At 38.6% G+C, this 22,747-nt stretch overlaps 1 protein-coding gene across 1 annotated transcript; it reads right to left on the bottom strand.

The window, feature by feature from the left end:
* On the bottom strand, positions 15,366 to 20,166 carry LOC8064522 (fructokinase-like 2, chloroplastic). Its single transcript, XM_002466795.2, has 6 exons — positions 20,003 to 20,166; positions 19,476 to 19,771; positions 18,692 to 19,350; positions 17,063 to 17,534; positions 15,690 to 16,294; positions 15,366 to 15,603 (listed from the first exon to the last, which is right to left on the bottom strand). Exons 1-5 carry the CDS (start codon positions 20,062 to 20,064, stop codon positions 16,032 to 16,034), a joined length of 1,752 nt encoding a protein of 583 aa, XP_002466840.1. The 5' UTR covers positions 20,065 to 20,166; the 3' UTR covers positions 15,366 to 15,603; positions 15,690 to 16,031.

Consider the following 22,747-nt stretch of genomic DNA (forward strand, 5'->3'; position numbering starts at 1 on the left):
ACCAGATATTCTACCCCCTGAACTTTCAAAACCGGTCAAATAACCCCTAGAGTGGTTTTGTCTTTTTCTTTTTATTATTTTTGCTGAATCTTTGAAAAATCATAATAAATCATAGAAAAATCATAAAATAAAAAATTCAATTTTATTGGATTCTTGATGAGTAGATCTACACAGTGAATATATAATAGGGTATACTTTAGCACAAAGTTTTTGCTGTAGATTTAAATCTATGTTTTTCTGTAATTAGTTCGAATAATTCATATATGTAGTTCCTATAGTCCAATTGTGGTAAACTTTTTATGATGACCTCAAAATTGTATGTTTGAACTATGGTAAAAATTTCATATGCACTAAATTACGTATAACTTAGTTATAGATAAAGTATAGATTTAACAAGAATAAAGCTAAATAAATCTATAACTAAGTTATACGTGATCCAATGGGTATGAAACTTTTATCATAGTTCAATCATACAACAATGAGCCCAGCATAAAAATTTTAACACAATTGAACCATAGGAACTATATATATAAATTATTTGAATTAATTACAGAAAAAACATAGATTTAAATCTACAACAAAAATTTTGTACTAAAGTATACCATATTATATATTCATTGTGTAGATCTACTCATCATAAATCCAACAAAATTGAATTTTTTATTTTATGATTTTTCTGTGATTTATTATGATTTTTCAAAGATTCAACAAAAATAAATAAAAAAGAAAAAGACAAAACCACCCTCTAAAACCACTCAGGGGTAGAATATCTTGTTTTATAGTTTGGAGGATGAAGTATTCCACCCTAGATAATTTGAGGGGTTATGTAGACTTTTTCTTTTGTGACATATACCCTCATATGATCTATTCGCAGCAATAAGTACAACGAATACTATACCAAACATAGAAGCCATACTGAATATAACAAATACAGCAAAAACAGAAGTAAATTAACTTGGAGGCACCATTCTCACTAGTTGACATAGTGAGTTCCTCAAAATCATGCACTTAAAGTTGATTTAGTTAGTAGTTCGTGGCGCAGTCCTTCGTCTTAATGCCACCGGGAAGTAGACACTCACTAATAGCCATGAACAGGAGCTGTCAAACGATGAAGTGTGCTCCCTAAAAAACTGATTGCCCACACCAAATTTTAGGACATGTAAGAAATGCTCTCAATTCTCTGTTGTTTGATGTACATATACAAATATTTTGATGAAGACTATTAAATTTAACATCCACATAGAACAAAGATTACACTTGTTCATAACGGAAGAAATGACTAGGCTTCATAGTGGAACAAATGACTATACCTTGAATTCACACTTTTGTGTGAAAAAAGCTTCACCTAAATTCTTTACTGATACTAGGCTGCCAAAAGCATCCCTTTGATTAGAGCATATATGTCAAATTAGGGCCTTTCGTATGTTTGAAACCTTCCAACTACGAGTTGTATATTCTTTCAGTAACAATATATATATTTACTACATGCCAACTCACCCATACAAGCAACCACTTCATATATGAACTAATAACAAGCATCATTATGACTTAATCAACACATATTGTAACATAAATACTAGGTAGAGACTAAGATTTACATGGAAAACCCTTTAGTGGAAATCACATGCGGCTATGAGAAATCTATTATAAGATGATGAAGAAATATGATGTGGGAGCCGACAAAGTTATAAGGTTCCAAATCCCCCATAAATCTCACTTTCTATTTGATGGATTTGATGAATCAAAACCTCTCCATTCCTCTTCCTATAACTCTCTCTCTTTCTCTCTCTCAAGAACAAACAAGATGAAGAAGAAGCCATATATAGGAAGTTTTCATACTGGTCATGAGAGCTTCAAAGTATCACCAACATCCCCAATTTTAGCATACAACATGTTGGCAATATTTTGCATAATAAATAAGCTAATTGGCCACCAAACGGTAAATCATGAACTACACACCATTATCAGTTTGTCATCACTAACTTTGTCACATCATTGCACACAAAAACTGAATGCACCACAAGAATCTGGTGAAAAATTATTTTAGCACTCTTTAGTCAGAAAGTTAAGCATGATTCATATATAAAACATTGTACTCCCTCTATTCTAAATTATAAGTTATTTTTAATTCTTTGGTACATCAAATTTTCTATTTGTCTAGACATATGTTATGTCTAGGTACATTATCAAATTTGAGGAAAAAGTCTACATAACCTCCAAACTATCTATGGTGGAATACTTCATCCCTCAAACTATAAAACCGGATAGTCTACACCCTGAACTTTTAAAACCAGTCAAATAACCCCTCGGGTGGTTTTAGAGGGTGGTTTTGTCTTTTTCTTTTTTATTTATTTCTGCTGAATATTTGAAAAATCATAATAAATCACAAAAAACATAAAATAAAAAATTCAATTTTGTTGGACTCTTGATGAGTAGATCTACACAACGAATATATAATGGAAAAAGTCTACATAACCCCCTAAAATATCTAGGGTGGAATACTTTATCCCCCAAACTATAAAACTGGATATTCTACCCCCTGAACTTTTAAAACCGGTCAATTAACCCCCTCGAGTGGTTTTAGAGGGTGGTTTTGTCATTTTCTTTTTTATTTATTTCCGCTGAATCTTTTAAAAAAATCATAGTAAATCACAGAAAAATAATAAAATAAACAATTCAATTTTGTTGGATTCTGATGAGTAGATCTGCATAGTGAATATATTATATGATATACTTTAGTACAAAGTTTTTCCTGTAGCTTTAAATCTATGTTTTTTTAATTAATTCGAATAACTCATATATATAGCTCCTATGGTTCAATTATGGTAAAATTTTTATGGTAGGCTCATTATTGTATGATAGTAAAAATTTCATACTTAATAGATCAGGTATAACTTAGTTATAGATAAAGCATAGATTTAACAAGAATAGAGCTAAAAAATCTATAACTAAGTTATACGAGATCCAATGAATATGAAACTTTTGCCATAGTTTAAGCATATAATAATGAGCTCACCATAAAAATTTTACTACAATTGAACCATAGGAACTACATATATAAATTATTCTTATTAATTATAGAAAAACATAGATTTAAAGCTAAAAAAAAACTTTGTACTAAATTATACTATATTATATATTCATTGTGTAGATCTACTCATCAGGATTTCAACAAAATGGATGTTTTCATTTTATGAATTTTCTGTGATTTATTATGATTTTTCAAAGATTCAATAAAAATAAATAAAAAAGAAAAATACAAAACCACCCTCTAAAACCACCCTAGGGGATTATTTGATTGGTTTTGAAAGTTCAGGGGGTAGAATATCCGGTTTTGTAGTTTGGAGGATGAAGTATTCCACCCTAGATAGTTCGAGGGGTTATGTAGACTTTTTCTAATATATAATATGGTATACTTTGGTACAAAGTTTTTGTTGTAGCTTTAAATCTATATTTTCTGTAATTAATTCGAATAATTCATATATGTAGTTTCTATGGTCCAATTGTAGTAAAATTTTTATGGTGAGCTCATTATTGTATGCTTGAACTATGGTAAAAATTTCATACTCATTGGATCACGTATAACTTAGTTATAAATAAAGCATAGATTTAACAAGAATAAAGCTAAATAAATCTATAACTAAGTTATACGTGATCCAATGAGTATAAAACTTTTACCATAGTTTAAGAATACAATAATGAGTCCACCATAAAAATTACCACAATTGAACCATAGGAACTACATATATGAATTATTCTTATTAATTATAGAAAAACATATATTTAAAGTTACAACAAAAACTTTGTACTAAAGTATACCATACTATATATTCACTGTGTAGATCTACTCATCAGGAGTCCAATAAAGTTAAATTTTTTATTTTATGATTTTCTGTGATTTATTATGATTTTTTAAAGATTCAGCAAAAATAAATAAAAAATAAAAAGACAAAACCACCCTCTAAAACCACTCTAGGGGGTTATTTGAACAGTTTTGAAAGTTCAGGGGTAGAATATTCGATTTTATAGTTTAGGGGATGAAGTATTCCACTCTAGATAGTTTGTGGGGTTATGTAGACTTTTTTTCTCAAATTTAATGTACCTAAAAAGTCTAACTTATAATTTAGAACAGAGGGAATAACCATTTGGAAAGATAGCATGTAGAGGTTGGTTTGATTTCATGCCATATTAGCTTGGCACATTATTGGCCTATTAAAAGCATGACTCAACAGTACGCCTGTGTTCGGTAACTGATACAATTATAGCAGTATCGAATCAAAACATCTAAAGTTTAACGAAATTGATTTAAAAATATCAATATTTATGGTACCAAATAGGTATCATCAAATTCTCTATTGAATATATTTTAATAGTGTATTTATTTTTGTCATAAATATTGATATTTTTATAAATTTGGTTGAACTTCAAATGGTTTCGCTAAGGAGAAAATTAAAATACATATTTTTAGAATGGTGGTAGCAATTATTTTTCTTATTTCATGTATCAGCACAGCTTTTGTTGATGCAACTGACATACTGAAGTAATAAGGGATGGAGACTGTCCTAAAGTGTGATAACACATTGGGCATGGCTTATATGTTTTCTTACAAAATAAAATACAATAACTAAATTTGTTTGTTGATTAAAAAATTCAAATGTTTTGGTAATTTTAAGTTAGCAAAGGTTTTTCTGCTTGGATGAGGTAAAGATGTATTCAGAAACAATTAAAAGATTATAAGCCAAACTACTATAAAAAAGAAAAAACTTAATTCAAGGATAATAGGCAATTCTAGTATCGGTTTTCTCTTAAAAACTTTCATATATCTGTTAAATGGCGCTTCATATTCATATTAGCTTGAAATACAAAGCACCCACGGACCATTGGTGCACGAGAGTCTCAGACCCAAATGGACAAGCTGCAATATATGGAACGTTAACTATTTGATTGTGATAAAAGCATCTGTACTACATATACTGCAGAGTAAGACACTATATCTTCGTATTCATTTATTTATGGTACAGCAAAGCAAAATGGTACTGCAGAATGTAATGTAACTTAATAATGAGTATCAATAAGTGTCTCACCACTACCGGAGACGAGTTTTCTCCCGTCAGCCCAGCTCACTCCCCTCGGCTGTGTGTCAGAGGTGCTAAATCATCCCCCACGTGCCTTGTATACCGTCCGGGAAGGTCTCGACTACCGTCACGGGTGCTCGTCCTGGCCAAAACGGTGGCTTCCGCGCGCTTTCCAGGATTATTGGCCCACAGAACAGAGAGACAAGAGAAACGAGAGCGCGGGATTTCTGAGAAAAACTTTCCGCTTCGCGCCTTCAGTCCGCGCCGACGGCCGCGCGACGGCTCCATACATTCCCCAATTTCTCTTCCGCTTCCTATCCACTGCCTGATGCACGGAGCAACGCCACCCTACAGCTCCCCACCGTGAGGTACAGCGCCACCGTCGGCTGTCCACCACCGCTCGCCCGCCCGCCGTCGGCCGCCCTCAGCCAGCAGAATCATCGCCCTTCACCTAGACCGTAGCCCCTAGCACCGGCGACTCCAAACCCTAGCAGATGCTTCATCTCACTGGGTTTTCGTGACCTCACAACAGAACAGTCAAAGGCAGCAGCCCTATACATATTAACTAACATCCCTGAAATGGATGATTTCTTCAAGTATGCCTTCTATACTTATATGGTTCAAAGTTATTTTTTTATTGATAATTGTACTATAACAATGTCAAATATGCCCTTGTAGAGAATTTGATAATGAACAATGGAAGGGTCGCTCACAGCCAAGTGCACGGGATATTAGTAACTTAAGATTAAATGGCTGGAAAGGGACACGTGGCAGAAATAGAGGCCCCAATTTCTTTGATTGGTTCAAAAACATAGTAATGCCACAACTCAATTTCAGCAAGTTTTTTTCCTATTTAAATCTTAATAAACACTAATAAATGAAATGTAACTGTTTGCAGTGTGCAATCAGATCAAGTGTTCACAATGTGTTGCGTCAAATTTCATATGGGTTTCGCAAAAGGGTATCCTCCTATGGTTGCTATGATGTGAATGGATATAGATTTCGGTCTGAGAAGTATGAGAGTAAGCGGGCAGGATTGGCTACAACCAATAGTGGTGTTTGTGTGACGTGTACTGATGACAATGGAAATGCTCTTGAGTATTTTGGTGTTATTGAAGACATCATTAAAATTTCATGGGAAGGCAGGGAACAACTTGATCTAGTTTTATTTTATTGCCGCTGGTTTGATCCGACCTCTAGGGGTGTTAGGCGAACTGAAAATCTTGGTTTGGTGGAAGTGAAGCATAGCTCCAGGCTTCAAAATTTTGAACCATTTGTGTTGGCAAGTCAAGTTACACAGGTTTATTATCTGTCATATGCTAGTGATAAACCTAGTTTGATAGACTGGTCGGTAGTGTACCATGTGGCACCAAGAGATCGTTTGCCTCCAGTCGACATCAAAAATGATTCCATTGAAACTGAAGGGCCAACAGCTGACATCTCATTTTTCCAAGAGGATGGATTGGAAGGCACATTTGTTATCGATCTAGGTGACATTGAATTGATTAACACATCAGCCTCAGATGAAATAACTGATCCAAAAGAATTGGAAGAGCTGGAGAGGCAAACTGTTGCTCCACAGCATGAAGAGATATTAGAAAGTGATGAAGAAGGCGACGAAGATGATGCTGAATCCTATGATGAAGACTTCTACGAAGAAGAGGATTTCTGAAAATGATTCTTGTATTTTTGAAATTATTGTAGTAGTGTTTAAGTCTTATTTGTATCCAAATTTGGACTCATGTACCTACTATGTTTCTTACATGTGTGCTGCTATGTATCTATGTGTGCAGTTTTTCTTATATGTGTGCTGCTATGTATCTTATGTGTGCTGCTATGTATCTTATGTGTGCAATTTTTGTTTTTCCATTGCTTGTACTAACATTCGTTTGTAACATTTTTTGTGCCAGGAGATGCAGACCTTCAATCATCGGACAGAGAGGCGACCAAGGTCAAGTGATGTCACAAATGACGTGGACAGTCAGCCAAGTGAAGCAAAGAGGATAAGGGGCCGCAATAAACCACATAAGCCTCGCAATGGTCAGATAGCCTTAATACCTGAGGGTGACAAGTATGTGGCCACTAATTTTTTTTCCTTAGTGTGGACAATGCAACTGTCAGAACTTTTTAATCCTTTTTTCTCTTAATTAACTTTTCTGATTGAGACAGTCAATTCCGCTATGCTAACTACTCAATTGATGATAAAATGAAGAAAGGCCCCATCCTTGGAGTGATTTTAAAGAAAGAATATCCTCCGATCATCAAAGGGACTACTAGAGATGGTTGTGAGTTCAAATATCATGCAAACAAATGGTGCCACTATTCGCATATTGTAAGTAATGATGGTCAAACGCCAGATGACCGTGTGAAACAAGAGTTTTGGGTGAGAACTAAGTTTTTCCATTGTTTTTCTTTCATGTTGCACAGGAAATAAGTTCTGTCCACCACTGTAATGATTGATGGTTGTTTCTTGTGCAGAGCATATATTCAGTTCCTGAAGAACTTGAAGATGAAGCAGACCGTGTATTTGAGAAATATGCACACAACTAATGCAAGAATATGATGTACCAAGCTCGTCCAGATGCTGTCAAGTACTACTATCGGGAGATCATTAAAAGCCCAAAGTCTGATGCATTTGCATGTTCTAAGTTACTTACTTTTGAAGAGTACATGCAATGCAAGACTGATTGGTTCACTGATGAATGTTGGGAGTCCCTTTGCAAGTATTGGTGCTCTGCTGAATACTTGAAGAAAAGACAGCTTGGGCAAGATTCTCGGAAAAAAAATCCTGATGGCGCTCAAAATAGGGGTGGTTCTAGGCCATTAGTTGAGACTCAACAATTTCTAGTAATCTACTTTATCACAATCAATTTCTCTCTGAATGGCTGATTATTTATTAGGCATTAACACTAATCACTTCTTTTTATACCTTGAAGGGAGCAAAGTATGGACCTACGAAAGGCACAGTAACAAATGCTTTTTGCTGCATGAGATCTGGTGTTAAAAATTGTGATGCCAATGGGAATGCTGGGCCTATTCCCGAACAGACAAAGAAACTTGTTGTATGTAGCAAAATTTCTATGTACTGGTGTGCTTTCCTATCCTTAATTTCTGGCTAACAACATATTTTATTTTTAGGATGCCTACAACGAGGCATTACAAGAAAAATACCCAGATAACTGGCAAGAGCAACCCTTTGATGGACATATTGCATACAAGATTGGTGGTGGCTTGGCCCATGGTCGTCTTGCAATGGGAGATGGTGTTGTGAAGAAGGCTATGATAATTGATGTTGCTAAGGCAAGTGGGACAAGGCCAGCAACCTCAAGGGCTTTTCAGAATCTGTTGGCAAGATATGAGGAGTCGGTTGCAACCGTTGGTCAATTAACTCAACAAAACATGGCCTTGGCTCACCAAAATGCTACATTGACTCGAGATGTGAAGCGCAATGGTCGTTTACTTGAGGTACGATTCTATTCTGGTACACTATCTGTATGCAATGAAGGCCAGAAAATATTGATCATGTTGGTAATTCTTCACTTGCAGCTCATTGTTAGCAAAGTACAGATAGAGATACCACCTGAACTACTGCAGGAAGAAGAAAATGAGTTGGTGAGATTAAATCTTAAGTGCTGATGCATATTAAGTTATCACATTGTCATACTTTAGATACCACCTAAACATGTTTTTGTTATATATATTCTCCTGTCATAATTAATCATTTCCATAATTTATCTGGTCTACATATTCTCATGAACGGTCCATTTTTTTCATTTTGGATGTAGGGAGGGGCTCTAGATGGGTCCTCTCATGCCTCAGCCAACCTGGACAACAGCGATGGCCATTGATTTGTGTGATGGCAGGAAGCGTTTTTTGGGGCTGTAGTCTCTTGTTCACCGCACTACAGGATTTGGCAACAACAAGCAAGTTTGAAGGGCATTTTGGTTGTCATGCAACAAAAGTGGATTCTGTTGCCATCCAAGGCATGGGTGCTAGTTGTGAAGCAGCTGCATAATGTCTATTCGGAGCATGCAGGCTTGCGTAGAAACCGTGGCACAATGCCCCACCAAAGCTACACTTTTTGGTTGGTTGAGAGAGCAACTAGCTACCAGCAGATTGCCTTCTCAAGATGTAATAGATGTTATGAAACTGCCATTTGAACATGTAGCTGATTGTGTACTTTAGCTTTGGATTGAGTATTTGTTATGAAAAACTTGAATGATATTCGAAGACCATCAAACTTAATGTTTGAATTACTTGAGTATGGATGAATGGTTCAATGACTTTGTTATAATATTGATGCAATTAGTTGCTATTAAATGTATTTTTAATGCCTCGGATAAGCTGTATTTGGGGGAGAATTAATTCCTGTCAAAGCCACACCGTCATGAGTGGAAAAAGCTTTCCCTGACGGTTTTGATAGCCGGCAGGGAAGAAAAGCTTTCCCTGACGGTTTAATACCCGGCGGAGAATGTTCAAAAATTTCCTGACGGATCCACAACCGACAGGGAAAATTTAAAACCAACCCTGACGGTTCCATGCCTGACAGGAAATATTTCCTGACAGGCTGTCCATGAACCGTCACGCAGGATCTTCCCTGACAGTTTGGGCCGTCAGGGAAATATCCCTGACGGATAATCGTCAGGGAAAATTCACCTTCCCTGACAGTCCATCCCTGACGGAACATCCCTGACGGTTCCTGTCACGGAAAGTCATCCCTGACGGTTTCTGCTATTTACCTTGACGGTTCTGGCCGTCACGGAAAAACTTGGCTGGGGTAGTGCACTGGCATGTTCCACCAACACCACTACACCAGTACCGGTGGTGTTGAGCAACATCTATACATATATATTCCTCCGGTGATCACCGGCGACCAAGAAAAAGAGATGAAACATCAGCAATATATGTCAGCAAATGTGTCGAGGGGAATAAGGATAGGAGGCACCAGGAAGGCTGGAACAGCTAATAACCTCACTCCTGCGGCACCAGCATGGGAAGTACGTTGCCGGTGATGAGACAGACCGTCTTGAACGTCACAGAACACTCATGTCACTTCCGGCCACAAGGATTCCTCTCTCTAGGCTGGAGGCCTGGAGCATCGAGCACCATCGCTGACTGGAGCGATGCAGCTCGCGACGCGAGGAAGACACTGTCCGTCTTGGACTTAACCGTGTTCCATACTTCCATAAGCTGCTCCTCCTCAAAATGATGCTGCAAGGTTAGACCCTTATTTTAGGCAATAGACAATTGTTCAGTGAAACTGTGTTTAGGATGGGAACAGAAAAGTTTTCATAGTCTGCGTAGTTCTTGTGAAGGACTTATAAAATCTTTTTAATGATTACGGGCAAGGCTTCATTATCATTACTGTGATAATCGACTAGCACAACACACAACATACAGACTGTGCTCTCCTCCGTGAATTAATTAAGTTGTTAAGGTTGTAATTGTTGTGGTTGGTTTTGCTCCCCATCTTTTGAATATACCTTGTGTTCTCAGTTCTTACCCATTCATGGCTACCTAGGATGTGATTATTAAGGGCCTGTTTGGCAGAGCTTCTCTCCGGCTCCGGCTCTGGCTCCTCCAGAGAAGCTCTACCAAACCGTTTTTCTAGAGAAATCGTTTTTAAGTAAAAAGCAGAGAAGCCGGAGCCGTTTTAGTGAAGCCACAAATTATGGCTTCTCCAAAAACAGCTCTGATTCTTCTAGAGGAGCTACTCGTGAGGAGCCGTGCCAAACACCCCCTAATAACGAAAATTCTACGCATGCATGTTGGATGAATGCGACAAAATACTTCGTGGTCAATGGAAGATGAGCATCAACTTATAAGCTGCTTGAAAAGGTTAATTTATTCTTGGAGAGTGTCTTTCCAACTAAATACTGTTGTAGTCCTTTTCTTGATCAATAATAATGTGCATCGTGTGCTATTAAAAAAATACTGCAAATGTGGAGGGACTAATATTTCAAGAAAAGATGAATTTGCCACAAGCATCTGGTGCAAAATATCTCAGCACTTTTTAGCTAGTCACTTGTGTATGGTACAAATTAAGCAAGATTCATATATAAATAATTGTTGTTACCATTTTGAAGGATGATAAGTAGAGGTTGAATTTCATGCCATATCAGTCTGTGGCATTACTGGCATACTAAGCATGACTCAACAGGCACTAATTGCTTTTCTTTTACTCCTTGTATCAGCACAGTTTTACTGATGCAAGTTATGACAGACTGAAGAAATAAAGGATGGAAACCACCCTAAATCAGAGGATAACACATTGGCATATATGTTTATTACAATTAACTAAATTTTGTTGATTAAATAATTCCGAAGTTTTGGTTATTTTAAATTAACAAGGATTTCCTGCTTGGATAAAAGTAAAGATTTAGTTGAAAGCTGTTAGAAACAAGAACTATTCTAAAAAGAAAAAAAGGTTAATTTGTGGATAATATGGAATTTCATTCCTACTCTTAAACCCTTCAGTTTTAAAGATAGCGACAACTTTTGAATGATGCTTCACATTGACATTAGCTGAAATATAAGCACTCATGGTGAGAGAGGGAGACTAAATGGACAAGCTTCACTACAAGGAATCTTATCAATCTGATCGTGATAAAAAGCAATTGTCCTATATGTATGATAAATTAAGACATTTTGATTTATTTATTTATGGCAGAATGAATGATGTTGCAGATTGTAACGTGCCTGAATGAATTCCAATAAGTGGCTCACTCGCATATGCAACCAACACCACTGATGTCTGAGCAACATGGTGTGTATATATACATGTGCGGTGATCACTATCGACCAAGAGATAGATAGAAATAGAAAAGCACGACTGATTTCATCCATGAGATTGTGTACATGAGCAGAAGGCAGTCCTTAAAGGAAATGGGAATAGGAATCAAAGGCACCGGGAATGCAGCAATGAGTCCCGCAGCTTGCTCCTGCGAGTGATCGGCCAGGACTTTCTTAGTAGAAAGGTACAAAAGGTATGTGCCAACTAGAAGCACTTTTTGTTCAAGCATGGTTGTGCAAGCCGTGCGATCGAACAGGGCCTCCGATTCTTAGGGGCACCAGTCTGTCGTGATTCCAATACTCGATAGCTCAAGTTTGGCTGTGATAGGTCCATGACGAGCGTATACATTGTTTCGCTCGTCTGTACGTTGCTTCTTATTCCACAGTTCATCGACCTATGCACGTCTCTATCTATTTGACTCTATGGTAGCTCACTCAAACTTGGTAACTTGCCACCTCCGCTAGGCAGCAAAGCCAGGAAATCTTTAAGTCTACTGATTTGCCGTAGTGCTGAACTGCCGCTCATGCATGTAAATTTTAAGATAACTTTTTTTTTGGTAAATGTGTCTTAATCTTGTAATAGTATATTATTAGTATTGATAGAATTATATCTTTGTGGATAACTATCTTAGTACTTTCTTCGTTCCAAATCATAAGACAATTTTTTTACCTAGATGCATAGTTTCACTATGCACTTAGATATATGCACTATATCTAAATACATAGTAAAAACAATATACTCCTAAAAAGCCAAAATGTCTTACATTTTAACGCTATATAATATATTTTTAAGAAAAAAATGGTATATTTAACATGTATATTTTCAAACTTCTCTTTTTGAATAGGGCCTATTTTAGAGTTTAGAATAGGGTCTCGGATTTTATCGGCACAGCCCTGTGTTAAAGTACAGTTGCTTTTGGTCAAGCACAGTGCTTTGGTCTTAAGTATAGCTGTGATATCAATCTGTGCTTCGGTCAGGTACCGTGGGAAGATGGAAAGCTCTGTGCTGGGTTGGATGAACTTAAATTCCTCAAAGAGCTTGGCCTGTCAACTGTTTTGAAGAAAGAGTCTGAAACAAATACTCAGGATGTGATGGGGCCATGAAGAGAATAATTGTGTTGTGATATATGTTGAGTACTCTCACTAGAAGTAGACAGTTGATCATACTGAACCTAGAGTGCATGGAAATTCTTGCTGGAGTGCAGTCCAAAGGGCGCCTATATACATTTTTTTTGCGTGAGTGATGTATACCCACACCCCCAAAACTTTGGATGACCCACCTAGTGGAGTGTTAAAAAAATACGACAAATTGCTATCTCTCATGGTCAATGAAAAATGAGCACCAATTTCTAAGCTGCTTGAAAAGGCTACTTGTTTAAATTCAGAGTCTCCTTCAGTAATCTCTTTTCTTACTGCATGTATCACTGCTTTCTTCATGTACCAGCACGGCTTTGCTGACGCAAGTAATGGCAGAGTGAAGGAATAAAGGATGGGAACTGCCGTGATGAAGTAATGGTAGACTAAGGAAATAAATGATGGAAACTGCCCTAAATCAGATGATAAACGCAATTGTACTGTATGTATGACAAAGTAACACACTATCTTCATATAATATATTCATTATTTATTGTAGAGTGAAATGATGCTGCAGATTGTAATGTATGCATGAATGAATTTCAGTAAGTTGCTTGCATGTGCCACCACCAACACCGCTGGTGTCTAGGCAACATGTGTGTGTGTATATACGTCCGGAGATCACTGGCAACCAAGAGATGGAAAAGCATGAGTGGTGTCATGGTCCATATATATTGTGTGCATGAGCAGGAGGGAGTCCTTAAAAGGGAATGGGGAATAGGAATAGGAATCAGAGGCACCGGGAAGGCGGGAACAGCAACAAGTCTCACGCCTACCTCCTGTGTGCACAGCATGCACACCATAGTGTTCCTGGCCTGAGTCCTGAGAAGGAGCATCCCAACCTTCCCAGTGGACAACTGAGCACGGAACCTTAGTTTCACCTCGGCCTACAAGGAATCTTCTCCCTAGCATTGTGGTTCTCTTCCTATTGTGTCTACAGCAGCGTTGAGCAAGAGAATTCGCTGGAGCATTGCGATACACGAGCAACACAATGTCCCCATGGGTCTCATACTCTGATCGAGTTCTTGGGACTTGGCCTACTCTTGTATCCTACAGATTTATCTTTTGTGACACTAGTGATGTATACCCATGCCCTCAAAACCTTCCCTGGAGGAAAGGAAAAGGATACAGGGCGGCCACATGCTGCAGCAGAAGGTGCAAACATACCGACGAGTGAAATGAATTTGCAATAGCCAATCAGAACTCTGTCGATGTGGCGCTAATACCTCCTGCAATCCTGTACCATTCTGGACTGTCATTCTTTGACATTTCCTGCCTCATGCAATATACCTTGCTTATTATGAATACATACAACGGTCGTTCTCGAGATCAGAGCTTGCCAAGGAGCTGGTATTCAGTGCAGTTCACTAGGCTAAACCTGATAACAATGGGAGCTAACAATGGAGATGGGCAACACACTTGTCAGTTTGTCACTCGGCTTCATCTCGGTGTTGATGACAAAAATTGAATGTATCACCAGCATCCCTTGGAAAATATTACAGCACTCATTACTCCCTGTGTATCATAGCACAAACTTAGCAGGATTCGTAAACAAATCGTTTGTACCTTTTCCAAAGGATAGTATACTAGTTGACAAGTATACAGGAGTATATGGTAGTGGTTGGTTGAATTGCATGCCATATCAGCATGTCACTTTATTACTGGCTCATTAAGCATGTCGACTCAACACAGAGTAAATGCCTTTATTACTCCATGTATACCACTGCTTTGCTGATGCAAGTAATAATGACAAGCTGAGTATCGATTTCCCACTCTTAGAAGTTAGAACCCTTCAGATTAAAGGTAGTCACAACTGTTAGAAGACACTTCACTGGGAGTCAACATATTTTAACTAGCTGGGAAGGAATTTAGAGGTCTGTCCATGAGTACTGAATAAAGGACATGACCTACTAAAATTTGGTACCTGATACTATCTTAATCTTATCACCCACAAATGGTTGGCACTAGGATGTCATCAGCACCACCCAGAACATAGATGGCTAGTTACAGGATGTACTTATGCCAATGCTTTCTCCTTTAGTCCTTCATAGCTTGAGATTTTAGAGGAAATGACTGGGGAAAGACACGGACATGGTATCAAACCCAGAAGAGCATTACTCCATGAATTTTTCTGGAGAGAGTTTTTGAAGGGACAAAAGTACTTTTCAGACTAATAATACGAAGAGAGTATCAGGGCTCCACTAGGTCACAACTAACACACCCTGGGTCCAACATTAATGTATATATGAGGTGCTTTATTAATAGTAGAAACCAGAACATGTAATGCATACTACCAAATATAGGTCCAGCTACCAGAAACTTACTTTGCTTAAAGTAAAACAATTCCTCCATATTCATTGTTCCTTTTTTTTTCTTGCAATGAACATTGTTCTCTGTTCCTCTTTTTCTGTCCCAATGATCCATGTCCACTATTCAGTGATGCACGAAGAAACAACAGAATCTATCCTTGGTAGGTCGAGTTTTTTTAAAATCTATCCTTGGTGTCTGTGCCTTGTTGTAATAGGCATAGAACAGCCAACAGCAGACTCAATTTGGACCACAACAAATATGTCATTCAGTGTTAATAAAAAATCTCTTTTACCTGAAAAGGAAACAGACTGGTCAGGTCAGTCACATAATGTATTTTTGATACACTGGATATATGATAAATAACATTTGGTGCATAACTGATAGGATCGAAGGAGCTCCATTCCACAATTAGCAGTGGTGCCACTGGCATAAGGTGGCGATCTAAGAGAACATGGGTCGCAGAGAAATCAAGAATGAACAAAGGTTGCATTCTAGGCAAATTTCCTGGCATCAGTCACATTTGCATTGTCTCGGTAAAAAATTTGATGCTATCAATATGTTAGTCTTACATTAGGGGTTATCAACCTATACTCGACCAACCTAAAATCTGCATATTTAAGCTAATTCTTCTGAATACCAACTTCAGCCAACTGCAGCGACAAGCCAGTTTCCATAAATAAATAGAGGAATCCAGTATCTAGACACTGATGGCCCATCCTTTCACTCCACGTATGCAAGTTCACTGGTTGACGAGTTTTCTGACTGCATGGCATCAGGAAGTGTGCGGTATTCCTTCTCTGTGATGGACCTCACTTCATACTGCTCACTGGTTGGATCTGCTCTTTCTTTGGGAAGGAAGCCCCGCTCTCGTGCAAGCATCCACTGATCGATGACACCACATTTAATAGCATGTTTGACTGCCTTGTGCAAGTAAACCTTGTCCGTGACCAGGTGAGGGTTAATTATCAGCATCCTCATGAGGGCTGAAAAGACAAAAAGACACCAAATGTTATAGCAGTTGAATGCAAGTCAGACTTGTAAAACTAGCCTTAGAGTCCCACAAACAGAAAAGATAAAGTGAGGTTCAAACAGTTTTTAATCAAAGTGGAATAATTCTCATCAAAGTAAAGTGGCAGCTGTAGGATGCCCAAAGATGGTCCTCACAGCGTGCAGAACTTAGAATGTTACAGTCCTGGGCTGGGGTACTTTGCTAAGCACAGATGGACATTAAGTAATAGGCAATGTCTCCTTCAATATCTGTTTACTTTGCTAAGCACAGATGGACATTAAGTAATAGGCAATGTCTCCTTCAATATCTGTTTTTGCTAATGAAACATTGTAATGCACTAGGCTATGCATCATGGTGCACAGACCAGAAGTTCCTTCCATTATCTTAAACAAAAACAGTATCCTCTCACCTAAAAAGTGGCAAGAAATATTTAGGGGGTCTTTGGTTTTAGAACCACCACATTCTAGATGAGGTGGTGCATCACGAATCCCTCTCTCAAATTTGGTACGATGGCTCCATTCCTCATACTATACTAATTATTAGCTTGTGAGAAATAAGGTGGTGATGGATCAACTCATTCCATTCCACAAACCAAAAAAAAAAAGGTGAGGAGTCAGAAGATAAGAACTACTTCATTCTTCAAACCAAACAGCCCATTTATCGTTCACTGCCTAATGTATGGTCTCATTAATGAAACAATAACATATACTTTAGAAGTAATTAGGGGGAACACATGAGGTACCTGCAACAATGGCATCACCAGATTGTGACATATCACTGGTGAAAGGAGTGATCGGTGCATCTTCTGTACCACGGACCCAACCATTGTGCTTTTCTGTGTAATAGTGAATCTTGGAGGTACCATTTGTCACAAAGAGGACCTTGAGATTATTGTGCCACAATTTCATAATAACTTCTGGACTATAGTGTGTGAATTTGGACTTATCATTATCATTTGTGTCAAATTTCTCAGATGGTTTAATGCCGCAGAGGAACTCAAGTTCTTGTTTTGTGACTTCAATAATATCGGCAGCTTCCCATGCCTCCTTAATGAGCAACTTGGTTTCCTTACTGGATGACCATAGTGGAAGTGGAAGATTAAGATCAAAGAATATTGTACCACCAAATTTCTTCGAAACATCAATAGCTTTCAACAATGATGACTCTGTAGTGGGCTCAAGCAAAGCAGAAGAATTATAGTAAAACATCTTAGCCTGTATAAGATGCAAAAGGTAGCAGTTAGCAAAGATAAATTACCATACATGTTCTATACTTTTATGTGCAGCAACTGTCAGTGCCTTGCCGCTAAAATGTTCTTATCCAATTTGGTATCATTTATTTGTTCTCTCACACATGATATCGGAACACAGTGAATAGCGAGCCCTAATAGAACATTTTACAGGCACATTATTTTCAAAATGTTTATTACAGAATAAAGCAAAGGCCTGCATAAAATCCAGATAGTAAAGCAGAGCAATCAGAAGTTGCTGCATTTGGTTCTTACTGGGACTAACTGTGAACCAGTAAAGTAATCCGTGACGTATGCATCAAATATTTAAATATCATAATCATATTCATCCATTTATGATGGAAATAATCAGTATCAAGTTTGAATCGACATGAGTCATGCTGAGTAGTCAAATTTTATTAGATCTACCTGCTAACTGTTATTATTTGCTCCAAACCATTTCCATTATCTCTGGTACTAGCTCTGGTTATTCTTAGGTATTGAACAGTATATGTACAGAGCAACATCTCTGCAATAAAACAACATCAAAATGGAGTTCTAGTACTGTAAATTATTAACAGAAGTACAGCATGCCACAAATTTAATGCGAAAGAAAGGTTCTCGAAATTGTCAACAGAAGCATTGCTTTAGCTTAGAAATAGTATATTTTGATAAATTATAGAATTATTGAGCCAAAATTTTGTTTGTGGCACTAAAACATCCATAAAAGATTAAACATGAATATTTGCACCCAGATATGAGAACTGACTTGTGATGGTTTTGCACCCACGATTGTCTTAAGGGGAGGGAGTACTAAATCCTTTAGGGAGTGACTCACACAACTTGTGACTTGTGAGCACCCAGATACCAGAACTGAAAAAGACTGAATGCAAGTTCAGAATATGACTAAGTGCATTATCAAATATTTTTAAATGCATCCTTATGTTCTGAAATAGAAGAGGACCCGTACCTACATGTGTACAAATTGAAAAGCTATACTCTTTCATAAAATAAACACACAAGAATCACATATCATTATTAATAAATAAAAAATAAATGACGCACATTGCATCTAAAACATAAAGTATTATACATAGGATATGATATCACAGGATTTATATTTGATAATCATTTGATATTTACCTCTTTTAGAACTGCCGGGTTGATATCAGACTGCAGGAAACAATCCTCAGCGCAAGGTTTAACACAGTTTGTCTTCAGACTTCCTTCGGTTCTGACCTTCATCAAGGACACAGCAGTCGGCGCTGAAGGGTCCATGCAAACTGCTCGAGTTTGAACTCCATTGATGTTTAAGTGATACAGCAAACTTTGACCGTAATCATCATCACCTAATTTTCCCATGAATGCAACCCTTCCACCAATCGCGGCTAAAGCTAGAGCAACATTGGGTGAAGACCCTCCTGGCGCCCTCACAAATTTATCTGGAGACCAAAACATGTCCTTCATTCTATCATGAATCTCATGATCTATCAACCTATTGGCTGGTCTTCCAGAAGGAATAAAGGAGTATTTCGCAGGTCCAAAGCAGCAGACTAGCGGAATTAAATCGTCTACTTCTCCAATATCCTCGTGTAGCACTAACTCTATTTTACTTTCCAGAACATTGGCAGAATTCAGTAGCTGAGTCTGATCTTCTCCTTCATTATAGAGCATCAAATCTTTGCTCCGATGCTCTCCATCATCATCACTAGATTCCTCTACAGTCTTAACTTTTCTCCTTCCCCTTTTCTTCGGTTCCTTGGCCTTATCCTTCTCCTCCTCTGAGCTTGCAGCAACAGCAGCTGTAACAGAACAGAGAAAATTTGTGACTTGCTAGTTGCTAAGGTTCCCAGTAGAGAAAAATCATGAAAACTGCAGCATAAAGAAACAGAAGTGCTGCAAAAATGCAACCAATATGCACATTTACCTTTCTTGCGGCCTCTCCTCTTAACTTCCTTGGTCTCTCCAGCAGCCGTTTCTTCAGTGATGATTTGGTTTCCTTCTCCTTCGCCTCCCGATATTTCAGTGGTGGCTTTCTTCCTTCCACGTCTTGGGGCTCTCTTCTTATTAGTTGAGCTTTCGCCATCACTTTCATCGCTTAAACCATCCACAGCATCTTGGGAAGTCCTTGATGCAAAATTAGCAGTGAGGTTAAGGAACTTCACTGTAGACTTAGTCACGTCCTTCCCCAAAATGTTTGTCTTGTAATGTACCAATTGACCCCTGCGCACAACACAATCCAAATGAATTGACCAAACATTATTCAGGTCCGTGAATCACAGGACATAGCCGCATTTCTAATCCCAGAATGAACAAAAAGACAATTCGGGCTCCTAATCTCCTCTATCCCACCACAGACTGCAGCGACCATACAGGGGGGAAACGGCGTGTTCCACGCGACTCGCATTGATAATTGGGATGTACATCAGCGGATTCACTATGTTGAGAGATTACCTGATTCGATGATAAGGCCGCAGGGAGCAAGTGAACTGCGGAGGGAGAAGAAGAGAAGCCATCAATGGAGGGGAGTAGCAAAAATCCCAGTAGCCCCTCCTCCAGTCCTCCTGGGTCACTGCTCAGCAACGAGGAACAGCAAAACCCCTTTGGCTGCTGGAGAAAATTACTCATTTGCCCATAGTTCTGAGGATAAGGGGTAGAAGCGTCATAACATGGAAGGCGTATTCCATGGATTCGCTTTCTTAGTCTGTTCGCGTAACCTCCTTGTTTCTTCTCCCCGGTCGGCGCACGGCGCAGCGCTGTCCTCTTCTCCGGCTGCGCCGCCTCAAATCAAATGAAATCCGGCCTCCTCCGCACTTCTCCGATCCAAGTTTTTCCGCTCGGGAGGTATTGATCTCTTCTTCGCTGCCCACGTCGAATGCCACTCGAGTTGTTTCTTCTCACATCCGTGCTGGCATTTGCAGTAGAACCCTTGATTCATATGCTGCCTGCCATCATTTTTTTTTCACATTGTCGGCGTTGTTGTTTACTGTACAATAACCCTGTCGAATTCTTGCCTCGAGGCCACAGCGATTCCGCCATTCTTGTCCGGCTCCGACCTTTCAATTTCCAGCACCGGCCACTGTTGCTCTGTTGGAATCCTATCTTGCCCCTGCTCTTGGTCTTCTCATTGTTACTGCCACAGTTCTACAGCTACAGATGTGTGAAATGAAACGCCTCTGTAGCAAATAACCGTTTCAAAGGATTGTTTAGCTTCAAATGCTCATTCTGATATAACTGTCCTTCATTCCCCCCCCCCCCCCCCTTCCTAAATTGACAGTTGAAACAGTTTGCTAATTTTCCTCCCATGTTGGCAGTACCGAGCTTGTTGGGTCATTGACAAGAGCAGGCGTGCATTTCCCGAGGCACCATTCATTCATGGAATCCTATGTCAGTGCAAGCTCCCGAAGGCAACAGATTGTCATTGCTTTAGGGAGCAACATGGATGATACAATCAGTACAGCAGCTGATCAACCACTGTTCATATATTCTGTTGTAAGACGGACAACCAAGCTTTGGATGACATGATTTAGTCGGACGAGTCAAATAAATCGAGTAGGATTTATGCCAAACTGATGAAGATATAGTCCCAGACCAGTTGATCTGGGTGTCATATTTTATTATAAGCATCAGACCAACAGAAATATGAGAGGCAAAAGTTTCTAGCTCCTTTTAATGGATCTTCTAGGTACTGATCCTTGGATCAGTGCAAAGTTGGCATTCACTCTCAAAATGCTGAAATGTGCTCTTTAAACTGTGGAAGGAGAGCCTTTGTTTGATCATAAAAGAAGGCCTAATAATAGTGTTGCCTGTGGGTCATGGCCTCATAGACATACTTAATCTGAAGCCAGATAGCTTCAGTGATGTGTGGAAATTCTTGAAGTGGAGGCTGTCTTTTCTGAGATCAAATTGCTAATATCTGAACATGCAGATATAGTTGACATTGGCACTCAATCCACACGCCATTTTGTGACAAGGCTCTCAGAGGATGAAGAGCTTCAAAGGTTGATTCCTGTGCTGCATGCAATCATGAAAGATACTTGAGATAGAAAGAAGCTATTATCCATGAATACAATTTATATGCAAAAGTGCAGGAAAATTGTAAATCGAGGAGTATATATAGTCAATGATGTATCTATTGGGTGTCTTAACCTCATTGTTCCTCACATTGTGTATATGGCAGGGGATGTATTCACATTGCAGAGGGACTACAATTTCGGTTTATATAGCCTCTGAGCAATACTCAAGTGTCTAATATGGAACTGGCAGAGATCTTTTTGAACAGAACGGCAGGAGATGAGATCTCTTCTATTAACAGAGAAGTGCCAGAACCAAAAAACTGTACTGGAAAAAAATGCAAGCAGAGCTAAACAAGAACATCACACTGAGCTTGGTGGGTGATTTCACACAATTTTATGGCTCAATGGAACTGGCAGAGATCCCTTCATGGAGAATGATTGTTGACCCTGAGATTGTTCTTTTCGAAGTATTCTTAACAGAACCTCCAGGTTCTTTCTGGTGTGTTATCCATCAGAAGGGAGATGTGTCAACGAAGCATTATTGCTTCACATGTACTGATGTGTTAACCATCCAGGAAAAGGATTTCCAGGTGGGATGTGTAACCGTGTCAATCCCACATGCAATGGTAAATTTGATGTTGATACTACAAAGGTTTGTGATGCATTGTTGAAGCAAATAAAAGATGGGGAAGTTTTTTGACACCAAAGTCTTAAACTTTTGCCCTTGTTTTTTTTTCACTTATGGAGACTTTTGCACTTGTCGATTAGTATGATATTGCTATTTCCTTTTTCAATATAAAATATCTCTTGTTAGTGAATAAGACGGCTGTACACTCTGACTCGTGAGCATATGTTTGCCTTGCTCTATGTCAGTAACTGTCAGTCCACTGATTTCCAGGTGCAACAGAATTTGGGGAACATACAACGCATTTGCATCTCTTGTACTTGTTTCACCACATGGGATGCCATCATGGCAGGGTGTTACTTTGCATATGCCTTCTTCTGCTTGAGCATGTACCAGCTCTTGTGCCCAGTGCACTGAGTGTTCATACAACGTGCGACTGTCGTTGTCTGTTGTTACTTACAGTATTAGTTCTGATCATAGATGGTGCGTGGAAAAATGTGAAACTGACAGAAACTCTCTTCTGCCACTGCACTACAGAATGGAGTTTGCATGTCAATT

Source organism: Sorghum bicolor, chromosome 1 (genome assembly GCF_000003195.3).
Source record: "Sorghum bicolor cultivar BTx623 chromosome 1, Sorghum_bicolor_NCBIv3, whole genome shotgun sequence".
NCBI lineage: Eukaryota > Viridiplantae > Streptophyta > Magnoliopsida > Poales > Poaceae > Sorghum > Sorghum bicolor.